Source organism: Enoplosus armatus, chromosome 3 (assembly GCF_043641665.1).
Source record: "Enoplosus armatus isolate fEnoArm2 chromosome 3, fEnoArm2.hap1, whole genome shotgun sequence".
NCBI classification, from domain to species: domain Eukaryota; kingdom Metazoa; phylum Chordata; class Actinopteri; order Centrarchiformes; family Enoplosidae; genus Enoplosus; species Enoplosus armatus.
This window is the reverse complement of record NC_092182.1, coordinates 10,338,108-10,361,089: the sequence shown is the minus strand read 5'-3', so window position 1 is coordinate 10,361,089 and position 22,982 is coordinate 10,338,108. Positions and strand designations below refer to the sequence as shown.

Genomic DNA, 22,982 nt, shown 5'->3' with positions numbered 1-22,982 from the left:
ATAGATGGCAACGTAAATGCTCAATATAAAAGCTGCTATTATGTGTAATGAGTTTTCTGCAGTCACATATTTTCACAAAGCAGTTTTAACAAGTGCAGATTTATCTCGGGTACAAGACAAATGCACTGTGGCAAATCGGGCGACCTCTTTTGCCACGGGGATGAGAGCACTTTCTGTCGACACCACCTCAGCCGCAGCACATCAACGCGATTTATCAGCATTCAACACAACTGCTGTCAGTGCCTGTCCTCCCACGCTCATGCACACACAAACATAGATGTACAAGCGTGTGTGTGTGTGTGTAGCCGGAGACGCACTCATCAGAACATCAAATGCCACCAAAAATAACCTGGCAATCCACCATGCCCCATTTTTGCCATTCTCCTGTCACCCTGACTGGCAGCTGAGATCCAGTGTAATGAGACGACAAAACAAAGCGTCAATCAACACTCATTACTCCAACAACTCACTCTGGATGTGCCGTTTAAATCCAAATGTCATGCATGTGCATCCTTTGATGGGTGTTTGCTCATGCACACACAGGTTTATGGATATATGTTTGGAGAGGTGACTGTCCTGTCAGCACAGGGGTCACCTGAGTCACTAGAGCATGTCTCATTGGCCGTCTCAGAGAACAGCTTAAGGCAGCAGATTGAGAACACTTATAAACCAGCTACCTCTGAGAGAAAATGAAAAATATCTTTAAATCTGCAACTAACGTTTGCGAAATAATGTAATGTAATGTAAATGGACAGCTTCAAAATACACACTTTCTTGTTCCACAGCTAACTTTCCACACACTTTTAGATATCCTGCTAATTAATGAGACAAAACATGTCCAGAGGGCCCTTCATTAGTGAAGCCTAACCCTGTTCATGTTGGCAAATATCTGTGAAAAACAATAATGTAACAATAACATAACAAATAGCTTAGCAACTGTAACTAAGCATGGCAGGTCAGCCAGGCTTTGGGTTTTTTTTCACATGTGCAAGCAGTGTGCTTGGGGAAGCAGTAAGTACTCTGCATTTAAAGAGTTTAGAGGTTAGTATCTTGTTTAGCCTTTCCAAAAACAAAAACACGAGAGCAAAAGTGTAAATAATAGATTTAAGAGTGTTTATCTGCTCCAATGTAAGCTGCAAGTAGCAGTGGCTGAGTATTACTTTTAAGGCCAAGGAGGATACAAGTGACTACATTAGTTTGTGGGGTTCGAGGTTTCGTTTAGACCAATGGGCCGTGTAGCCTGTTCTAGTCATGGAGACGACTGTATTCGTTGCTGTATATAGGTATATGTAGGTATCCCATTACCTCTTACATAGCACAGTCCTGCATCCAATACAATGGAGGTAAAATGGTTGTGAAGTACCTTTTGGTGGGTCCTGGCACTGATAAAGAGATGAAGCACAAAGCACTGACAGATAACAAGTAGAGGGTGAGAAAGGAAAGAAATCAAAGGCGGCGGAGGATTTTGCTGTAGACTGAATGGGGTGACTGAAGTAGCAGATGAAGTAGCAGATGAAGACAAAGAGATTTAGATCTTTTGAGGGGGAAAGAAATGGAGAGAGACAGCAGAAGTCTTTGTATTTGTTAGCGAGGGAGTCTCACGTCTCCACAGAGAGAAAGAGAAGGAGGCAGCAAAAGCGACCTTAGCTGTGAGCAGAGGAGGGGGAGGCCAGAGTGATTGACAGGTGCATTTCTGTAGTATGGCAGATTCTCTTGTGACTGATAGCCCCCCTTTGTTCCACCATCGGTCTATATTACTGAAAACATGGAGGACAGACACTCCCAAACTGTCCTGCCACATGTCCACACACAGACACCTGCATGCCCAAATGCAAAGCCACTCCAGATGTTCATACTCAACATACTGAGAGTTGTGCACATCCGGGCCATCGCTCTTTCTTTAAGATACCTTCCAGCATGAATAAGTATGAGGAAAGACTTATATAACCTCAGCCAGTGTGTCCTCCCTCGCCCAGGATCCGTGAAGAGTACAAGGGGAAAGCAGTGGAAAGCAGCAAAGCGTCAGTAGACAGTCAGAGTGGAGGCAGTGAGATAGAGCAGCAGGCAAGATCTTAAAAGGAAGGTGTGGCTGTTCTAATGTTTTGACTAACAGTCGCAAATTCCCTTTAAATCCAGTCTGCTGGGTGTTCTGTGCCTGCGGCGGGCTGAGGAAGAGGAGGAGGGGAGAGAAGAGGAATCGACCAACGAAGAGGAAAGGAAAAGGAAGCCAGCCTCCTACTATTTAAAGCTTGGGAAAAAAGGCGTTAGGACAGGTTTTGGGGAAAGCTCAGAGGAACATGTTTTTTTATTTACTGAGGCAGTTGCATTTTTTCAAATGCTGTATTTCATAAATGTGTTCACAACCATTTTAATGGGCCATTGTGGGTTTTGAAGGGAGTACATTTATACCTTAAGGACAGTAGATGATTCGTTCATTGCATCTTTCAGAGCAAATACATACCTGGGTGTTGAGCTACTTTGGTGTAGTTGTCAGGTAAATCATTAGTCTATATATTGATCCTGAGAGTACGCTCCAAAAGATTTGAAACAAGCAATGTCGGCACAAAAATGTCAGTGATGTGATGCCTTTATGCCAATTCTTTTGCTTTACAGATTGCAGAACAACTGCTTCTGTCAACCACAATGAACATCTGGGCTTCTTATTTCTGTCTGAGAGGGAATGCGACAGCTAATCAGAGACACAGTATCCATATTCTCTAACAAAAATCATTACAAGTAGTGCTGACACAATTCATTGATTAATCATTTAGCCGATTAACAGTAAATCGACATGAATATCGATAATCAACTAATTGTTTTTCTGCTTTCTCTTTTTTATATCATTGTAAACTGAATATCTTTAGGTATTGGACTATAAATATTTGAGAGATTCATCGATACTGAAAATAATCTTTAGTTGCTGGTCTTGTGCTGGTTGGCCTTTTATGTTGATTTAAAGAAAAAGTTTGACATTTCTGGGAAATGCACAAGAGTTAGATGAAAAGACTGATACCACACTCATGTCTATACGGTAAATATGAAGATACAGATAGCTTAGCGTAGCATGAAGACTGGAAACAGCTAGCCTGGCTCTGTCCAAAGATAACAAAATCCACCTACCAGCATCTCTAAAGCTCAGTAATTAAGTTATATCTCTTTTGTTTAATCTGTACAAACTGTACAACTGAAGGATAAAAACAACAAGTTGCGGTTTTATCTGCTGGACTATTTCTTGGCTGGGAGCAGTAACTCTTTAAAAGTCTTGTCGTCACCATGAGGTTGCCAGGCAATGAGCATAAATTTGGTAACCTTTGGACTGAGCCAAATTAGCTGTTTTCAGTTTTTATGCTAAGCTAACCGGCTGCTGCCTGCAGCTTCATATTTATCCTACAAGCATGTGAGGGGGTTACCAATATTCTCATCTGGCAAAAAAGCAAATTCTCTCTTTCATGTTTATACCAGATAAAACTGGGCACATCTGGCCTCATATAGTGCTGCAAATCACCGCGTCTCCCCTCTTTCTCATTCTTACATTTACAATGGCCTCTTTGGTCTGGGCCATGTCGGAAATGACACCGTCTGTGATGATGAGGAGCACGAAGTACTGAGAGCCGTCCTGCACTGCAGCTGCATACCTACACACACACACACACACACACACACACACACACACACAGATACAGACAGAAATAAGAGGCAGTTTTATAATCTCTTTAATACAGGAACAAACATCGAATGACAATGCCTTATCATGCACTCTCACCACAGGCAAATTCAATAAAAGTGTTCTTTGTCATTGGTGCTCTTCAGATGAAACTCACACACACTGTTTGATTAACAGATTAACGCCTTTTGTTAAAATCTCTTCCTACTTGAGTTAACCCGTTCAAATGCTAAACACCACAACTGGTTGTGTATTCTTACAGCCACGGCTCCCTGCCGCAGTTTAAAAAGTGCGCCTCAGTTTTTATCAGAATGACATTTTTAATTACAACAGAGCATTGGCGTAATCAGATGGAGAATTGTTTGAATATGGCTCAACAAATGAGACGGAGAGGGAAGCGGTGCAAGTGAGAGGTGGAGGTTGGTGTCGGGGGGCACAAGCATCCACTCAGATCATATCACAGTTTGCATACTTTTGTATGCGTTAACTGTGAGTGATATGTCAGTTAATGGCTACAGGCCTGTGTCATTTGTTCCATCAGCTAAATCCGCCATTCTTTTGATCAGCCGATCTACATTAACATTCAGGCATGTTACATCCTGTTTGTTGTGTCTGGCAGGAGGGATATTGTCAATGTACTGGGTCAGAAAAGCAGGAACCTGCACAGGAAATCAAATCCAACCGAAGCCAGCAGTCAAAAATGTTGATGTGAGTGGAAATTTATAGAATATCATAATCTTGATAATCTGTCTGACAAGATTGTGGTACAAAAACAGAAATCTTCTGTTGATGATAAACAGATCAATTATATCATTGTCAGCAGCAAGCACTAAACAATGTGTCCTGCTCACTGCATATAAACACATTTAGAATATATTTGTGTGGAAATCTGTGCAGGTTTGAGGAGTGCGAGACTCTTCCTGTTTCTTTGGTATGTGTTTGACAGTAGTAAACCAGACAAAGGGAGTGATAAGTGAGTTTAAGAGTAAAGGTGCGAGTAATGCCTCTGTACAGATCCCACATTTATTCATAGAGCAGAAGAGGAAAGTAGAAGCTCTGCAGCAGCTGCATTGTTCTCTCACCTGGCAACATGATTCACCACAGGAGCGAAGTTAGTCGGCCCGTACAGCTGCACTGTCTTCAGACTCTGGTGGTATGCCTCTAAGATGCCCTCAATACCGTTGCAGTACGGATTTTCAATGTTTCCATTCTGGAAAGGAGAGCATGTAAAATCAATTTCATGGACTCTGTGAATGCATTTATCAAAGAAAGAAACACCAAGCTCTTTATCAAGGTACGCTGGTTTCATTAGATCTCATTCACTTGTTTGTTATTACCAGGTCACGCACAAAATCCATTAATCGGAATCAACACAATAAATTAGACAGAAAATTCAGAAGTTGGAAATAAAAAGCATGAAAAACCCCCTGACAAAAATCCACTGAACTGATTAATCAAAGGTGAAATAAGATTAACTTCACCAGTGGAAACTCGTGTGACACCCGTCCATCAGGGGGCAGTTTGGCTCCAAATCCCAGAGCAGGGAACATCTTGTCGCTGTCGTAGTCCTGAATGATCTCCCCGACAGCCTTCAGGGCCATGGCGTAGGCGTTCAGCTGGTAGGGGTTCATGTAGTGCAGAGAAGTGGACTGGGAGGGGTTACCTGTTGAACAATCAATCACTCTGGAGGTCATTGTGGGTAATGGGTGACAAAGACATCACTTCTAGACTGCAAGATGCAGTTTTTGTGCACTTCCTTTTGCAACGACGAGAACTTTTGATTCAGACATTTGTGTTGCAATCAAGGTCAACCCATTAACAAACACAATGACTGAATATCTCCAAGTGACAAATGAATTGAGCATTTAGAAAGATCACCATGAAGTTATTCAATATTAACAGCCCAGCTGGGATATTCTGGACGTGTTTCACAAAATATTGTTGTCATTGCACCCAGTGATGTTGACTGTGACACGTGCTCACCATTTGATTGGTTGCATCTGCTATCTGATACTAGAAATCCTGCTGTTTGCCTGGTCAGGTTCTGCACTCGCAGGATGTAATACAAGTGATATTATCTGGAGTCAAGAGTGTAACAGCAAGTTGTACGTCACCTTGACCAACACCAAGGTTGGAGATCTCAACAGTTTGGGGAAAATTGACAGTTTGCTCCGTAATTCTGTCTTTTAACATCCGGTCCATTGGATGTGTTGAGTTATATAAATTGACATCTGCTACTTGTAACCTTTTTGTTTTCCGTAGCGTTAAGGCTAAAAGAAAAGACCCCACCCTCCAAACATTTTGTGTACCTAGTATTTCTTACTTACTACAGCCCCATGTACACCCTTTCAACGTGTGAAAGAATCCAAAGCTTGGCAGACCTGCCGTGCCGAGTTAAGGATGCTTAGCTATAATTGGACAATTGTTGTTCGGGGGATGAATTTAGCAACAATCAATCAGGAAATGTGAATTGTAATTTTCCTGTAATAACTGTGATTCATACTGAACACCTCTTCCTTGCAGATAAATCTTTTTCAGCGTTGTGTTCAGGCATAATTAATGGCATACGTAGTGTAATTAGACTGAAGTGTGGTCCTTTTACACACAGGAGTCTTTTTGTCAAACTGAGGGTTTTACCCCATTTGCTTTACTTTATTTTTGCTAAAATGATTGCTATAACCTTTATATGTATTGACAGAGCATTTAGGAGGACAAGCTATCCAGGAAAGGCTATCACTTGTAGGTGACAATGTGTGTATAGTAAGTGTGCCCTAACCTTCTGCTTGTGTGTGTGATTGATTCTGAAATCGGGCATGCCACAGTCAAAGAGCACTACCATCTATTCTTGCCCCCCTGCCCCCTTTCCTTCACACACACACACACACACACACACACACACACACACACACACACACACACACACACACTTTGCCGTTAGTATCACTCACCATTAGATGCTGTGAAATCGATGGCCACAGTGAAATTGATCTGCGTCCTAGAAGGGGGATGGAGAGGAGGACATGGAAAGAAATCAACAACAGAGACCAGCCAGCAATAGCATGCCAGGCCTCATTAAATTCCAGTGCTCACACACGTACACACACACACACACATTTTCTGATACAGGACAAGATGATACCTAAAACGGAGGCACATCGTACACAAAATCTGGCAATTTTTCCTTATGATGATATTGTTACAAACAGATCTATATTTAATTTGCCATTTCTTGTCTTTTTCATCCGCGTTAAGACACAGTGCAGTCGCTCTGCTGTCAAATAAGATTTAAATGATTACACTCCCTGTTCATCTGATTTTCACCTTCCATGAGAAGGAGTAGCAGGAGGTGCCGAGGAGCCTTTGAGACACTGAGCTGGGTAACAAGCAATTAGACTGATGGAGCACTTAAGAGCAAATCATAATCCAATTTTCCCTGCTGATGAAGCACTCCCATATTCTTGCTAATTTATGACAAAGAGACGAGGCCTTCGGGGTCCCGAACGACAGCCTCTCATTATCTATGAGAGCCGCCAGAGAGGAAGGCAAAAGAATAGATAATAAAATGAACGCGTTAAAGATTCACATTAACCTTTCAGTTTTGGGGTGTGGATGGAGAATATGCCACAGCCTGACTCTGCTAACCTTAGCATTAATTAAACTTAATTTTATTAATTCATGAAGACTCTTGAATGCATGACAATCTCTGCAGGGGAAGGCAGGTTTGCAAACTGTACATGTGCACCAGGAAATGGGGTGTTTTTCACTGTGATTCTCCTTTTTTCTTCTTCAGGTTTTAGATATGGATTCCCCGTCCACTGTGTGTGTGTGTGTGTGTGTGTGTGTGTGAAGTTTTTTTTTTTTTATACTGACATTTAGCTCAAAGGTTCACACATACTCAGACATATTTTTCAGACTCTTGTCATTGTGTTGAACTCTTGTAAAATGAGCCTCCTTGACACTTGGTCAAAATGACACTGCGGTCTTGTAATGTAGTAGTTTAACCATTTTCTTTCTTTCTGTCTTTCCACCCTCTCCCTTTTCCCTTCTTTCCTGCTGCTTTCTAACACATCTATAGTGCATCAACAGTTATTATGACTTTCTCTGTGAGCAAAATATCAACTTTTGCTGTAGTTTTACTAACATTTCTTTCAACCAACTATCACACTCTCAGCTTTTCCTGTTTTAGTTTTTCCCTTTTACAACAATACTTCATCCTAATTCAAATTCTAGGGGAGTTAAAGGTAATGTTCAAATTATTAACCTGATATGAGTGCACTGAACCGCAGTCAGCACAGAGATGACCCCTATCATTAAATTCTAAGCATATTATGTCCTCTTGTTCCTTTACTCCTGAGCTGTCCCAGTGCTGCAGGCGTGGAGAGTGGGAAGAAATCAACAGTCTGATGACATTTCATTTCCTCTCTGTCTGCACTGAGGTGAAATACTTTTTAGTTATTTCAATGGCCACATTTTTCTTGGCCTTGTCAAATAAAACATAAAAGCAGCCAGAGTTCACTTTGCTTCATGATGAAAGCTGTAACACCAAATATTACAGAAAAGTGCTTTAACTGCTAGAGTAGAAAATGTTTTTACATGTGGCGAAGAGCTTGGACAGTTTAAGTGACACACTTTTCCTAACTTTCATCCATTTTCTAAAGAGCAAGAGGCTCCACATTTGCAAGAACCAACTCTCTAACTTGCCACTCGGTGAGTACCAGAGTAATGTTAGTGGCCAGACCGATGAGGGTGATATTTCTGAAGTGAGGCCACTAAACCTTAAGGTTATTGTATCATAGATCAGCCAAAGCCAGGAACTGTCAGTGAAATCTGTCATACTTGTCAGCTCTGCCACAGCCCATAAAACCCATGACAGCCTACCTGCTGCAATGGGAGTGTGGAGATCAAAGCGCAGCCCAACCTGCCTGAGAGGCACACTTCACCTGAGACATCATTGATATGCACGTGTCAACCTCCAGCTCGAAAACTACGCTGAGGTCGAAGGGTTGGTACACTGCACTGTGAAGACAGTTTGGCCAAAGCCAGCTCTTTTAAAATATGTTTAATTGAATTTTAATTGAATGGCTCTTAGTACAGACAGCAGCTATTGTGAATTTATAAATCATAACAAAGTAGGGTGCCACTACATGAACGATAAGACGATAGAGGTATATGCATTTTAATAAAATGTTTAATGAAGAGAATTGTCATTATAGGTAATTTACTATCAGGACGACTTTCTATCGTAGTTGTTAAAAAAAATAATGGAATTGTCCTTTACAGGATTAATGACACGTGCACAACTTCATTCTTATTTTAGTACAGTAGTTTTTGCTATCTGTAATCTGTGCTCTCATCAGCGCTGTTTCCAGTAAAAGCTATGATAAACCCAATGTATGCCACCTGCCTACCACCAAACGATAGACAGACAAAGTTAGCCACTAGCTGGCTAGCTAACTATATATTGTGAAACGTTTACAGTAGCAGCTAAAGAGCCAGATATTTTGGGGGGGAGTTGGTTAATCAAACTTGAGCTGAAAGGAGAGTGAAAATTGGACTTACCTTTGCCACGTGGCCAGAAACACGACTCCAATGCTAGTGTTGCTCAGTGTCTTTTGGATGTGTGAATGGGCAATAGTTTGCTAACACGTTAGGCCATAACAATTTTCTAAGGCGATAATATGTCAATGTTGTGTTTACAGTTTGTTGTGCTACCCCCAAGTGGCCAAAAAAGTCAGTGAATGCAGGATTTAAGCAAACCGATGTTAACTTCAATACCGTCAATAATAAAAACATTTTAATAATACCACAATATAACGTGTTTTAAGTAGTCCTACCCCTTCACCCCTCCTAATTCGCTATATTCCATTGGTTTACACTTAAATTAAATCTCACTACGTTTTGTTGAACTACGTTAAGTATGCATTTCCACTCACCCTCCTTTGATGTAATCTAAGAATGTGAACTCTGACTCCACCGAGAACGAGAGCAGGGTCACCTGGAATTAAAGACAAGGAGAAGCATTTGAAAACATGGTGGTAATGATCTTTTTCTCTTAAATACAAAAAAAAACTTGGTGTGGTTCAGCAACCAACACTCACTTTGGTAAAAGATGTGAGCCGACTGGTTTCTGATGACTGATTCATTTACATTGCCAGAGGACAAGTTTGAAGAGAGGATGAGCTGCATTTGTATGCATTACTTGCACATGCCCACACTGCCGGGTAAGTTGTGTGAAAATTGGCGTCTCAATTGGTCGCTGGTGTCGCCCACTCTGATCTCTCAGATCGCATGTCCTTCAAGTTCTGCAGCGTCTTTCTTCATCTTTCATTTTCACCTACAGTATTTGGTACTATATATAAATGTGTGTGTATGTATATGTATATATATGTATGTATATATGTATATATGTACAAGTAATGCATTTATACACAGCTATAACTATCAAGTCAGTTCTTTTGTTTTAGCCGAATTTCAAAACTACAACAGAATCAACACAGCTTTTTTGGCTTTTTACCAAATGTTTTAACTAATTGGGGTGTGATAGGAGAATTCATGAGGATATCTACTTCACAACATAGAAAGCACAGATTGGCATCTTCTTCCAAGGAGCCAACACTTGCATGATAATTAAAGAGGGAATAATTTAACAGAAGAGAAGTAGGTGTGGAGCAGAAAAGAGGCACAGTGCCAGTACTGGTTTGCTGAGACATACTCACTGTTCCAGAGTTGACATATTTCTTTTTCTTCATTTTCTTCTTGGTATTAATCACCTAAAAGATAAACAACAAGGAGATACAGGTGATCAAATGAACTTATTTAGCCAAAACTATAGAATTCATATTGTGACTTCAAAGCAATTACTATATGATATAAATACATAATGATGTCCTTTACAAGATCACAACATATTTCTACATAAAATACACATTACTATATTTGCACATGCTGTATGTAAACCAGTGCCAGTTGACAATATTCTGACGATAATTTGATATTAATATTAATTAAAACAACCTAACCTAATAATTAAAACAATTAAACACAATTTTAGAAATTCTGAACAAAAAAAATATTTTTTCCTATGTAAGGCTCTTCAGCTACAAACATTTTTTATTCAAACTCTGACATACCCAGTTACTCTTTGATCCATCCAACCAAAATGCTTGCGTAGTAGCTTATATTTATAAACCTCCTTTATAATTTCTTGTTTGATAGATTTGGCTAGTAACTATGTATTTTTACACATGTTAAAATAGAATTTCCATTACTTATCTCCCCGTAATTTTCACACCCTGTAGTTTCACTGTGTAATTCCTTCCTAATTGGATGCAGCAAATGTATTGAAGGCGTGTACGTGGGCGGCATGAGCAGAAGTGCAGGCCATCACATAGATGTATGCAGTTTGTAGGCAGGATGAGCCATGTGTTTGTCCATGCAAGTGAGAAATTAAGGAAGGAAGTCAGGTGAGAACGGATGTGTGTGTGCATGATGTAACAGGTGGGTATTAGGGGAAAGTGAAGCTCGCGTAAGATCCCTTAGAAACACTTATTATAGAAACACTTCTTGAATATCTTATACACGTCAATCACACTATTAAAGGGGACAAGATTAGAATTCAAACACAAATCTGTGGCTGCAAAGAATCGATGGGTGAGGCAGGCCAGTATTCCACCGGCTCCGGAACAAGAGAGAAATGTCAATCCGGAGACCAAAGACGTCTCAGCTCATTACCTCGTTTCTCTATGGCTGCTAGGCATGAAAGTGACAGCCCCTAATTTAACATGGAGGGATGGCAATTTGTCTGACACACTGAACAATCTGCTGATGCAAAAACTAAAGGGCCTTTCAGTCTCACTGGGAGGTAGAGGAGAATCAAGAGAGGTGTATAATGGAGCTGACGTCCAAAAGACAGGTATTTGTCCTTTTTGGCTGAAGGCCACCAAACCACAGAGGCATGAAGGTATTGACATGTCCTTCTTTATAGTAAGATTTTGTTTTCCAAGTGTGAGATTTCAAGGGTTAATGTTCAATGGTAGCCTTGATACTCATAATATTACAAGTGAAACATTTCCTCATGAATTTACACAATAAATTATGTTCTGGACAAAATAAGTAATGATTTCGATAAACATGGGACAAAGCCATGTCATTTTCAGGCCTTGCCCATCAACCTTTGGATTCTGGGACGAGACATTTAAATGAGTTGGGTTTTGTAATTTGCATACAGAGCTGTATTGTGTGCTATTAAGAGACACGGTATCCCATGAGAAGTACTGAGAAATGGCTATGATCATTCTAAATCCCCCAGTTTGTTCTCCGATTAATCCTGTTCCACGCTGCTGCTAATAGCTCCATTTTTATGTGTGTCAGCATCCAGGTGATTATTGCGGCAAAATAAATCTTGAAGTTTGAAGAGAAGAACATGGGCAGAAGAAATATTTAATTGGATGTATAACTGCTTGGGGAAGGTGGGGAGACGTGCACAAACACTGTACCATACAAAAGCCCTTTTTAAAGAAAGGATTAGGAATGTATGGAATCACTTTTTTCAATATGTGTTTTGTAACCCTTGAATAAATGAATTTTCTTTTTTTGCTGCAGGAGTAGAAGAGATCCATGTAAGGGAATGTGCTAGAGTAATGGAAAACAGTGCAACAGTGATGTCAGAGATAGAAATGTCACTCGTGTCAGAAATGGGATCCAAGGCAGCCGGCGTAGAGGGAATCCAGATTTCAGGAGCCAACAGACACGTTGTTGAACAGTGAAAACACTGGAATATTACTCACCTCGTACACATTGAACTGGCTCTGCCCTCGAGCTAGCTCCCGGTAGCTGGTCGTAAAATCCCCAATAAAGTCGTGGCTGGGAGAAGGAATAAAAGGAGAGAAACCAGCGAGTAAGAAAAAAAAAAAAACAGGACAGATGTTTTGGACAAGATGGAACTTCGTGACCGGAAATGATCAGTTCCTCGGGTGAATATACCTGAAGAACATTTACTTGAAACTTTGTTTACGTTTTAGTTCATATTTTTTAATTGAAGATAGGTAGTTCTCTAATTAGATCTTGAACTGCAGGTTATCAATTCCTTAATTCAATTCCAGTAGTGTCATGTCTTGGCAATCCCACTCACCTGCCATCTCTGTCCCAGTCATACACCTCCACCTTGATCGTTCTGGGGAAAACATCACACACACAATCAGGTTAGATTTTAAAGCAGCATGCTAGTTGGCGAACAGTCTCACCACAAGGTCTGCTCAGTAGCTCGTTTTGGAGCTTTCAATCGCATCACACAATCTTCCTTATCAGAAGGAGTTTGCCCAGTTGTCATGGAATTATACATTTTCTCAACTTTTAAACAAACTAGGATGAGAAGTCCCCAAAAAGTGCTCAGAAAAAATGGAAATTTGAACATCAACAATGGAAAGATCAAAACCTACAGAGATACTAATGGATCTTCTGGTGAGATTGTTTTGCTGAAACTGCAGTTTCCAAGTTCAAGAGCTCGTATCTGCAATGAGCCATTCTTCAAAACTATATCTGAGCCAATTTCAGCCCAGCAATCTGAGACATTGCTGGGTCCTCCATATCTAAAAGTTGTTCAGTGGGCTTGGACAATATTTAAGATCTTGCACACAAGACTAGTCAGCGCAGAAACTGATGTATATTGTACTAAGGGAGAGACTGTTTACTGCAACATGCTGCCAAGCTGTCTTGTTGTTCGGTCCTCGGCATGGAGAGAGAGCAGTTCTCTAATTTTGGCATCAGATCAATTTACAGCCATTTTTTTTTACAAAAGTAACGTAGCTCGCCAATGTCTGTCTTCTGCTGCTTCAAAATTATCTCTGAAGCACAACATTTAAAAGTTCCCTCTGGGCTTTCCTTTTCAACAGAAGTTTAGTCAGTCAGCGTTTCTCAACAAACCACATTGTGTGTATCCTTTAGGTCTGACAAACACGTTTAATGAATTTCCTTCCTTTTGCAGAGCTGATTTTTAGAAATATTTTAAACTGTTTACATCCATTTTTACTTGCTAGCAGTCTTCTTGCTAAGTGCCTTTGTTTGCACATTGCTTTGTTCGATAGTGTGAAACCTACGGCAGAATGTGGATTTACCTGCCTGCGTATTTACATGTGTGCGTACAAACAAAATGGGCACCCACTAGTGGTCAAAAACTTCACAGGGCACCTTTTTTAAATGTTCTGCGGCGTTGGGTGACGCACTATACGCAAGAATGTTGTCAGCAGAGAACAGAGAAATCAAAAGAAGAAATTACTTAAGCGTCAAAATTACCGAAGTGTTTTTTCAATCATGAGGCCAGAGCTTTTAGGAAGCACAGTGCGCCTCGGCAACACTTTCATTAGCGTCATTAAGGCTTTTGTAATTAACAAGGGCAGGAGACAGCAGCTACAGGTGTGTACTCCTGTTTCATGTCCACCCTTTGAGCCTTGGAGTGTTTAGTGCCAAATACACAACCCTCATCATCACTACTGAGTGTTATTAGGAAAAGAAACATTGAGGATGTTAATTTATTTATTTACCTAAAATAGTCTGTTGTTCAGTCCGGTGCGTTAATGATTCAGTGATTCAGTGAGCTGAGTGGATTAATCAAAATCACAACAGTTATCATAGCTATCTCAAAAAAACACAGCTATTTTTTAAATATTAAGTGTTTTGAAATGATGCTAAGGGAACCCCGAAATCAATTAAAACAGATGTGACTTTGTTCTAAAACTGGGTTTCTTTCCAGCTTTAGAACAAAGCTGAGTATCTGGCTGCATCTTGCAGGAGAAAAAGTCAACTCGTATAAAGCACTCCCTTCAAAAACTGTATGACATGCTAACTTCCAACATTCAAAAGAACATCAGAGGGGAAAAAAGACACACTGACGACATTTTACACAAATGCAGCAGAAACAGTGTCCCTGCAGAGTGGAGGAAAAAAAACAACAACTTTTTTTTTGGCACTTTCATTCCTGAGTCATATTGATCTCACCCCCATGTCTCCCCTCTCTCCCCACTTCGTCTTACACAAGTACTGATACCAGCCCAGATCCAAAGAAAACAGAAGCAAGCGGCACATCAGAGACTCTTTCCTGTCACTGAGGAATAGAAAGATCCCCTGAAATAAGCCCAACTTTCCTCCCTGCCACCTGGCCCTTGTCGCTCGGTGGTGACAGTTTGTTCTTTTGAGGTTATCTTCAAGGCTGTGAGCTAGAGAAAATGTGCTTTTCAACTGGGTGGTAGAAACATGATGCTTCTCCTCCAGTGTTGGAAAAAGAGAGGGAATAGGTGGAGGTAAAATAGATGCAGAAAGAGAGAAAAGAAGGAAAAGGCAGAGAGAAAAGTCATCCACTCCCCTGACCAATCTATAGGCGGGGGAGGGGGGGGGGGGGGTGTAAGTGGTGTGATTATAGTACACACCATGTTACTCAAATAAAACCAGGAAGCTGTCATCACGCCAGCTCAAAGCCTTTTTCCACCATTTTATCTCATATAACTTACAGCTGCATCAAAGGACTCAGCTGCTCAGATCCTTAAGTGGCCCCTTGAACAATATACACTCCAAAACTAATCTACCACAGATATCTTCGGCTACTATTCTAAGGCATCTTTAATGAACATGACTCATCTTCAGTAATGGAGGCGCATATAATTGAGGGGGAAAAAAAGGCAAGACTGAACAATTCTTCAGCTCCAATTACACAGATCTGTCTGATCTTTTGCCAGGGACCAAAATAGACGGTGTTTGAGTCACCGGGGCTAGCATGTTAATAAGAGAATTGATTATTTTGATGTTTTTAATGAATTATCAGCATTAAAATATATACCTTAGGTACCACCCACACAGAGGAAACACAGGGGGAGTGAAGGGTGTGTGTGTGTGTGTGTGTGTGTGTGTATATATAGAAAGATGGAGGGAATTGAAATGTCTTCACACGTCAATAGTTGAGCAGAATACACAACAACTTGGAAGCACCTTCCATTTCCCTCCTCTCTCTTCACACTCCCTCATCCTCTTCTCCTCGACTTACTCGTCTGGCACAGGGTCTTTGACATATTGGATTTCTGTTTTCTTTTTCTTCTCTAACACTGCAAGTATACTTGCCTTTGTAGCCTGCTATCTGTTTTCTCCTCTCCTTCATTTCTCCTACTGCCCTCCTCTCCTATCACTCCCCTTACTCTGCTTTCCTGCCTTCCACTCTCCTCTTTGCCAGAATGAAGTCTGTTGCTTCCAGAGCAGAGCCTGTGTGTGTGTGTGTGTGTGTGTGTGTATGTATGTATGTATGTATGTATGTATGTATGTATGTATGTATGTATGTATGTATGTATGTAATGTGTGTGTGTGTGTGTGTGTGTGTGTAGAGACGGATTTGTTCAAGGATACCTCAAATGCTCGCTGTCACCAGAGACACAACTGGATCCTGCCACTTGAAGGACTGTCTGCCTAATCACTGCACCACCCTGTCGCCAGCCAACAAAGTTGGAAGGTGGAGGTTTTTTTTATCCTTGTCTGAGTGTTAGCGAGATGTTTTAAAAGGTTACCAACTGATCTGACTAAAATATGGTGGACAGATAGCCTTTGGCGATGATTCAGAACTGGGATTTCCGAGTGTTGTTTCCTAGCAATAACAAGCAACACCTTCCCAATGTTTTGTACAGCAACACTTGTGCGCAGCACATTGTTATGCATGTCGCCTTTGTGGCAGAATTTAATATCATCATTTTTTTTCTCTATAACAAAAAGTTCATACTCGTATCACAAATCCTGTTCTTTGTAATGGTGGTCATTAGGGATGCACTGGTCCCACTTTTTCTGTCCTAATACTGCTACAAAAAGTAATTATATTGGCCGATACCAGGTACCAATCCAATACCAGTACCCTTTTTTTCTTTTCAATTTAAAATCTGTATTCTGTACCTCACTGTGTGAAACTGTTTTGGATCAGTTTATCTGCAAGGTAACACGAGGCTCTAATTACACGTCACTTCTCAACTATAAGAGGACATGTGGATACACCATTATTCCTATTGGGCTTGTGCAAATTTTAATTATATTGTTCTCGAAGGTTTGTAACATTGTCTTATTACAGTACAATTGTTGAAACAATTGTATTTAATGGGAATTGGTCACACTTGGCTGATACCTGCTTAATAAGATCAGGTATGCCTCAGATACTGTATGTAATGTATTGGATTGATACATCTCTAATGGTCATGCGACATATACCTTTTGGGTATCTTGGTCATTATGTGTCCAGGTTGCATTTGAGAAATGTGCAAGTAATGTTTTTGTTTTTGTTTTGTTTTTTATTTTGTGAAACAAACCTGCCCCCACTCAACTACAAGTGCTTTTAAAGCAGCAGTCAGATTAGCACCACACCTTCATCATTTCTGTGTTTCAAATGTGTTTTAAGTATTTTAAGTCACCAAACATGATCAACCTTCTGGGTTTGAAATAATCTTCAAACAGCTGTTAGCTGCAGAGTACATTAGACTCTTTAGACTTTTAACGTTGGAAAGTGGTTTGGATGTACAAATCCTTGTTTTTGTAAACAGCACTTTACACCAGGCACAAAAAACTGAAGGTACACTACACTGACCTTACAAAGCGACTATGAATGGACTGGGCAGACAGCCAGTGCAAATGAAGTGCAGATGTCAGTGAGGTCTTTGCAGTCAGTTTCTCACACATTCCACAGGGACATTAACTGTTTCAGACTGTTACTGAGAGAGACCATAGAACTGTTTTTCCATCTTCTGACTTGAGAATTTGAGAGTCTGAAGTGCACTGTGTCTGCCACATACTTAAAGTAAAAAAAAAAACCCATAAGAATTTAAAACCTATCAGTATAAATGGCACTTGAGCAGGAGGAATAGAGTGCAGCACTGTTGTTCTGTTGCCGATGTACCAGTGATTATTTGTCTGGTTGAAGAGAGAAAGTCATGCAATCGGCTAGAAGGATGCATCGTCTCTTTAGCAGAGACATTGCGTCTTCCTTTCTTCCTTTCTTTGTTCCCTTTAGTGATGTTACTTGGGAGAGCAGAGTGCCTCTTTTGGAAATAACCTTTGTTGAACTCGCCAACTTCAATTTTTGCCCTGTGGTGCATCTAACAAGAGGAACATGTCCAAACTAAAGCACTGGTCTAATTAGAGCAAAGTAAATCAGCAGTAGGTCATCCACTGACACACTTGAGCGGGCTGGTACTCTCAACAGATAGAGGTGCTTCGATGCCCTCTCCAACATGTGCTGGATTTGGCGTGAGAGACAGTTGAGTAAGTGGCAACCCAGATAACGAGCAGTTGGAGCCACAGTCACTGCCTCTCCACCCAGATACAACAGGACTACTATTTAGGGTCATGTCATTTTGGAAACTCATAAGAATTGGAAAAAAAAGTCTATATCGCAAAAAAAACGTTTTTATGCTTGGCTGATGTTGAAGTTGGTGTATCGATAAAAGCAAAATGCGACAAAGTGCAATCGAAACTGACTTAAATCACAACTTACATGAAGCATGTGACTTTAACGTCCACTGAAGCTTCAGCTCCACTAGAAAGACAAAAAGTGGTGTCAGACTTAGCGATGAGGAGGCTGCAATGTTCTTCAAATTAATACATGAAACAAACATAAATGCCATATTTCCATCACATATTCCACATGGTTTTCCATTGTTTGACTTGCGCTTTTCAATGTTTAATGGCACCAGATTGGAGAATTAGTGCCAACAATAATTTTGTTGTGCTACATTTGGATGGAAACCTAATTCATGTCAAGTGAACCCAGAGGCTGCATGAGTTTTTTGGCTAAATCCAAATGTCCAGAGTGTCGAGGGCTCTCCAAATTCACAATTTATTTGCTTGAGTCCACAAGGGGCCTTCCTCAGAGACTTTGCTGAATTATTGCTGACAGGCAATGGTTGGTTTTCATCCATCTACAATGTGAGGATTCTCCATTGAGGGTTTAATGTGAATATAACATTAGCAGTGTTAAGTATCACATATAAAACCATACTTTTTTACTAAGTAAACTATTTATCTTGTATAAGTTGCCAATATCAATAGAACCGTTCAGAAAATACTTTACAAATACAGGGTTAGAAATTTCAATTCATCTCCATGGAAACAATCTAGTGGGTTTTTCCCCCTTGCACCCAGCACGCTCGCAGACTGGACATGATGATGAAAGCATGTCAAGATACATATGACAGGAGTCCGTCAGGGTGGACATTTGGATTCAGCCTTTTGATGAGAACTCTTTGGGTCCTGCAGTGAACCAAAAGGACAAAAGGAAACAACGTCTCTGTCAAACGCCTTGTTCATGTCGGCAATCTAGGACAATAAAGGCAATAGTAGTTGAGCACTTCTTTTGGTCAAAACTGATTTTTGTCAACTGGTGTGACCCCTACTTTGTTTAAACGTAGACTTTTGACACATGTAAAAGAAATTGGTCTGAACTGATTAAGGGCACCACATTAGCACTTTCCAAATCACTGGAAGCTTTTCTTCAGTTGATGGATGTAAACAGTAATTACATAGATCAAAAGCATTGACAGCATGAATACAGCTTGGATGATAATGTACCATCGCAGGGGTTGAAAAATATTATGTATTAGTGGGTCTCAAGAACTATGTCATTAAAAAGACAGACAGACAGACCTTCCCTCCCCTCCCTCATAGAAATATGGACACAAAAAACAAGCAAACGCTGACATACAAAGTTTATGCCTCACCCACGTACAAGTATATAACCTGTTTATTATAGCGCTGTGATATTTCAAGACTTGCAGCATTTCAGGCTGTTTCAGCTCATGGCTTGTCACATTTTATTATACTCTAAGTGCAGACGTGTGTGTGGGTGTGTGTGTGTGTGTGTGTGAATGTTTGCATGGCACAGGAACATTTTAGAAAGTGCCTTTGATGCCCAGCTCAGTCCCTTGTATATGACTGGCTCTGACAGGGTAGTGACCCCTTCTTGAGCTCATGTGTGATTAGCTGGCTCACACAATTTCACCTAATATATAAGTATCAAATACTTCTGGAGGCAACCCCATATATCCACGAGACAACCCCATCAGTAGCTCCGATCCTGTTGGGGATTTATCGCAGTTTTCTGAGCACACACCAGGTCCTCAGCATTCTCCGCAATTACAGTTTTACTGCGTACGAAGAAGATATGCGACAGACACCTTTTGTGACAGAGACAGAAAAAAGATACAGTATGCCACATGAAATATTTCCCCCCACAAAAGTAATCTGTCTGTCACTCCTTTTTCATCTCCCCTCACGGCTCCTTCATGATTTAGCTTGTTTTCTTCCCAGCACTGTCTTTTTTAAATTAGAGGCAGGCAGATAAGCTGGGAGGAAAATGAATTCATATCCCCTCTGACACAATGTGTGTGCATTAATTATGTGGGAAGAGCAACCCGACATTATTTTAGATATTTAGTCAGTAATGTAATCCTTTTGTTTTCTGGGGCCAGAGCGTAAAAGCAAAACGATGATGAATAGACCAAATTATATTAAGAGTATTCACAATATTTGTTGAATTGTACATTCATACGTTCATTTGCTATCTTATTCTCTCTCTTCATTAATTTTCTTAATATTGTTTTCTTTTCATCTACGGACCATTCGCTAAGCCGTGTCACCTTTAGTTACTGTTGCTATGCCTGTCAAGATGTGTGCTCTCGCACGGCACATATTCAGTTTACAATAACAGATTTTTATCTTTTAACAACGGGTCCTTGATTTCAGACAGAGGTAGACACAAGCAGGCTTCTCATTTCTACCCAGCAACCATCTATTTTGCTGAAATGACAACTGTCAAAAGAAGCTTTTATCAGTTATACCTATAGCTAGTTGCTCCATGAGTTGGTTGAAAACACTTTCTCCGGCTGACTTTTAATGTCTCCAGCTGACTCATTTTAAAAGGAGAATCTTTAAACATGTACTTGATGGCTACATAGATGGTGTAATGCTAAAAACTGGAGCTAAAGCTACAGGTCCAAGGCAAAAAGTTAGTCAAACCGCACTTCATTCTAACACAACCCTAGCTGCTGAGCTTACACACTTGAACAAGTAAGACAGAGGTAAGATTTATGCGTTATTGTTCAGGATGAGGACTAATCATGTGTTGCTACCTCCGATAACAGGTTTAGCTGGGGTTGCTGGAACTGAACTTCCCCAAATCCAACAAAGGGCATGACGGTAGGCTAACATTAGCCTACACTCTGATATAGTAGCATCCAGTGTTACACAGTGTTAGTTAGTTAGCCGGTAAGCCAACGTTTGCAGCTTACTTTAGAGCAGACAAACACACAGTTTAATCCATTCTTTACACTTAAGCTCTGGTAGTTTTGGTTTTGGGAAGGCTAAAACTACTGAACCATCACTGTTCCGGGCAGGGGTTTAGTAAACGATCACTTTATACACACTGTTGTAACCAAATGTAAGTGTTAAAATAATACATTTATATTGCTCAGAGATGAATAGTGTTGATAACAGGATCACCACGAGGAGGTCATTGGAGATTAGAGCGGCTCATTGTGCCTGACCCGTGCTATTCCAGCAAAGATCAATACCGAGGAATAACCTAAGCACACAGGAGCAGAAATAATGTGACAGTAGAAAGGATGGGAGGCTTAACACTACACCATGTTGAACTGGTATTGATTTCTGCCTGTTAAACTCATTGACGCTCAGGGTGTAGTAACGGCTGTCATCTGTACGCAGTTTGTCAGTCAGAGAGATTCTGATAAGAGTCAAGAAGACAGTCGATAGATTGAGCCAACAGAAATCAATGAAGGCAGAGTATGTCACTGGGGCCGACATTATTGACTATTCAAGATGTGTGTGCAAGTATTCTTATGTGTGTGTGATGAGGTAGAAATAGAGGGGATAAATGGAGCAGTGAAAGGATAATGTGGGGATCACAAAGTGTAAAGAACAGAAGGAGGTTGTATTGTACCTGTCGTAGTCTCCATTGCAGAGTGCCCTTACTGGGATAGTGAAAGGCTGCCACACTGGATTTAATGTGTTCTTGACCACCTCTGTTTTATGGCAGATAGTAAACCTAGAGGAGGAGGGAAGATATGTTCAAACAGAACATGTCAATTGTACAAGCCAGGGAGAGAGATAAATATGCAAATAAGGGGAGGAGCATGCAACTGAAGAGACGGAGGCAAGAGGAAAGACAATGTCAAATCCTACAGTGGCAGGAGAGATGCTTTAAATAGGGCTGTACCCAGCTTTGTTTACCGCTTGGCCTGTCTCCCAGCTATATTGTATTTTAGACCACAGAGAATAATTTCATTTTTCAGTCTGGATTTAAAACCCTTTCCCTTGACCACAAGGGTGACAATGATATGCAAATGGATGCTCTGATATCTGAGATGTTTCGCAGAGCCGAGCCACATAAATTCCTATCAAATACCCCCTCAAATATCCTCTCGAAAAGCACCAATGCGTATCACTTCTTTTTCTTTTTTACCCTAAGCCTTGGATTACTTGTGCTTCACTAAGTGCCTCAAGCCTTTTAAAACCCTGTGATTCTAATTTGTAGCCCCCTCTGGCACCAACAACGGATACTTCTAGCACATCTGTGGGGATCCATTTCCCACCCTGTTATGTATGGAAAAAAAATACTGAGAAAAGCTAGAAGATGGCTAATGAAGCACTTGCTAAAGCATCTCCGCCTAGATAGGGCTGACACTGCCACAACTGCGTAGCCCCTTGGGAGGTTGAACAGCACTCTGGGAAAGCGTAAGGAGATGGGAGAGTGTTATGCATCCCTACGTGAACTGCCTCAGAAACAAAAAGACAGTTTTTCTTATTGATGGAAAATGCAGATTGTGGTGTTTTTTTTCTTGCCTTTATATATATTTTATACAGTAATTGCCTCTCTTTCCTATTTGCTCTCCTGGAGCCATTTATATAAGGCATAGTCATGGGACTTGTGGTTGTGTTGTGAACAGTGTTGCCTCTGTATGCTGCCTCTTAAGTTGTGCATGCCTCAGCAACCACTGTAGCTCTCCTCTCATACTATACATATAATCTTATCCCTCTCTACTATACTGTATTTCCTCTGATGCTCCCTCGGTTTTTGCCTCTCCCTCGTTCCAAGATGATTTCCAATTGAAGTTTTTATTATGTTACTGTAACCTTTATGATATTGTACTTGAAAACTCATTTTTCATGTCTCAAACGGACTTTCCAGGCTAATTTATCATGCTTTCAGAAAGGCAACCTAATATCTAAATGTGTTTTCTTACCATGGACTTTAGAAAGCTTTGGTAACACAAAATTCAGCAACTGTCGTTTA

The 22,982-nt window shown here is 40.6% G+C and overlaps 1 protein-coding gene across 3 annotated transcripts in view; it reads right to left on the bottom strand.

Annotated features, from left to right (window-relative positions):
- cpne5b (copine Vb) overlaps nt 1–22,982 on the bottom strand; it is a 109,033-nt gene that overhangs the window by 4,350 nt on the left and 81,701 nt on the right. For all 3 annotated transcript variants that reach the window (XM_070901997.1, XM_070901995.1, XM_070901996.1), the window contains 9 exons: nt 21,630–21,734; nt 12,795–12,836; nt 12,451–12,526; nt 10,381–10,434; nt 9,598–9,659; nt 6,613–6,659; nt 5,146–5,327; nt 4,747–4,874; nt 3,533–3,635 (listed from right to left, as the gene is read on the bottom strand). In XM_070901997.1, the coding sequence (XP_070758098.1) occupies nt 3,533–3,635; nt 4,747–4,874; nt 5,146–5,327; nt 6,613–6,659; nt 9,598–9,659; nt 10,381–10,434; nt 12,451–12,526; nt 12,795–12,836; nt 21,630–21,734 (799 nt within the window). The remainder of the gene's footprint in view (nt 1–3,532; nt 3,636–4,746; nt 4,875–5,145; nt 5,328–6,612; nt 6,660–9,597; nt 9,660–10,380; nt 10,435–12,450; nt 12,527–12,794; nt 12,837–21,629; nt 21,735–22,982) is intronic.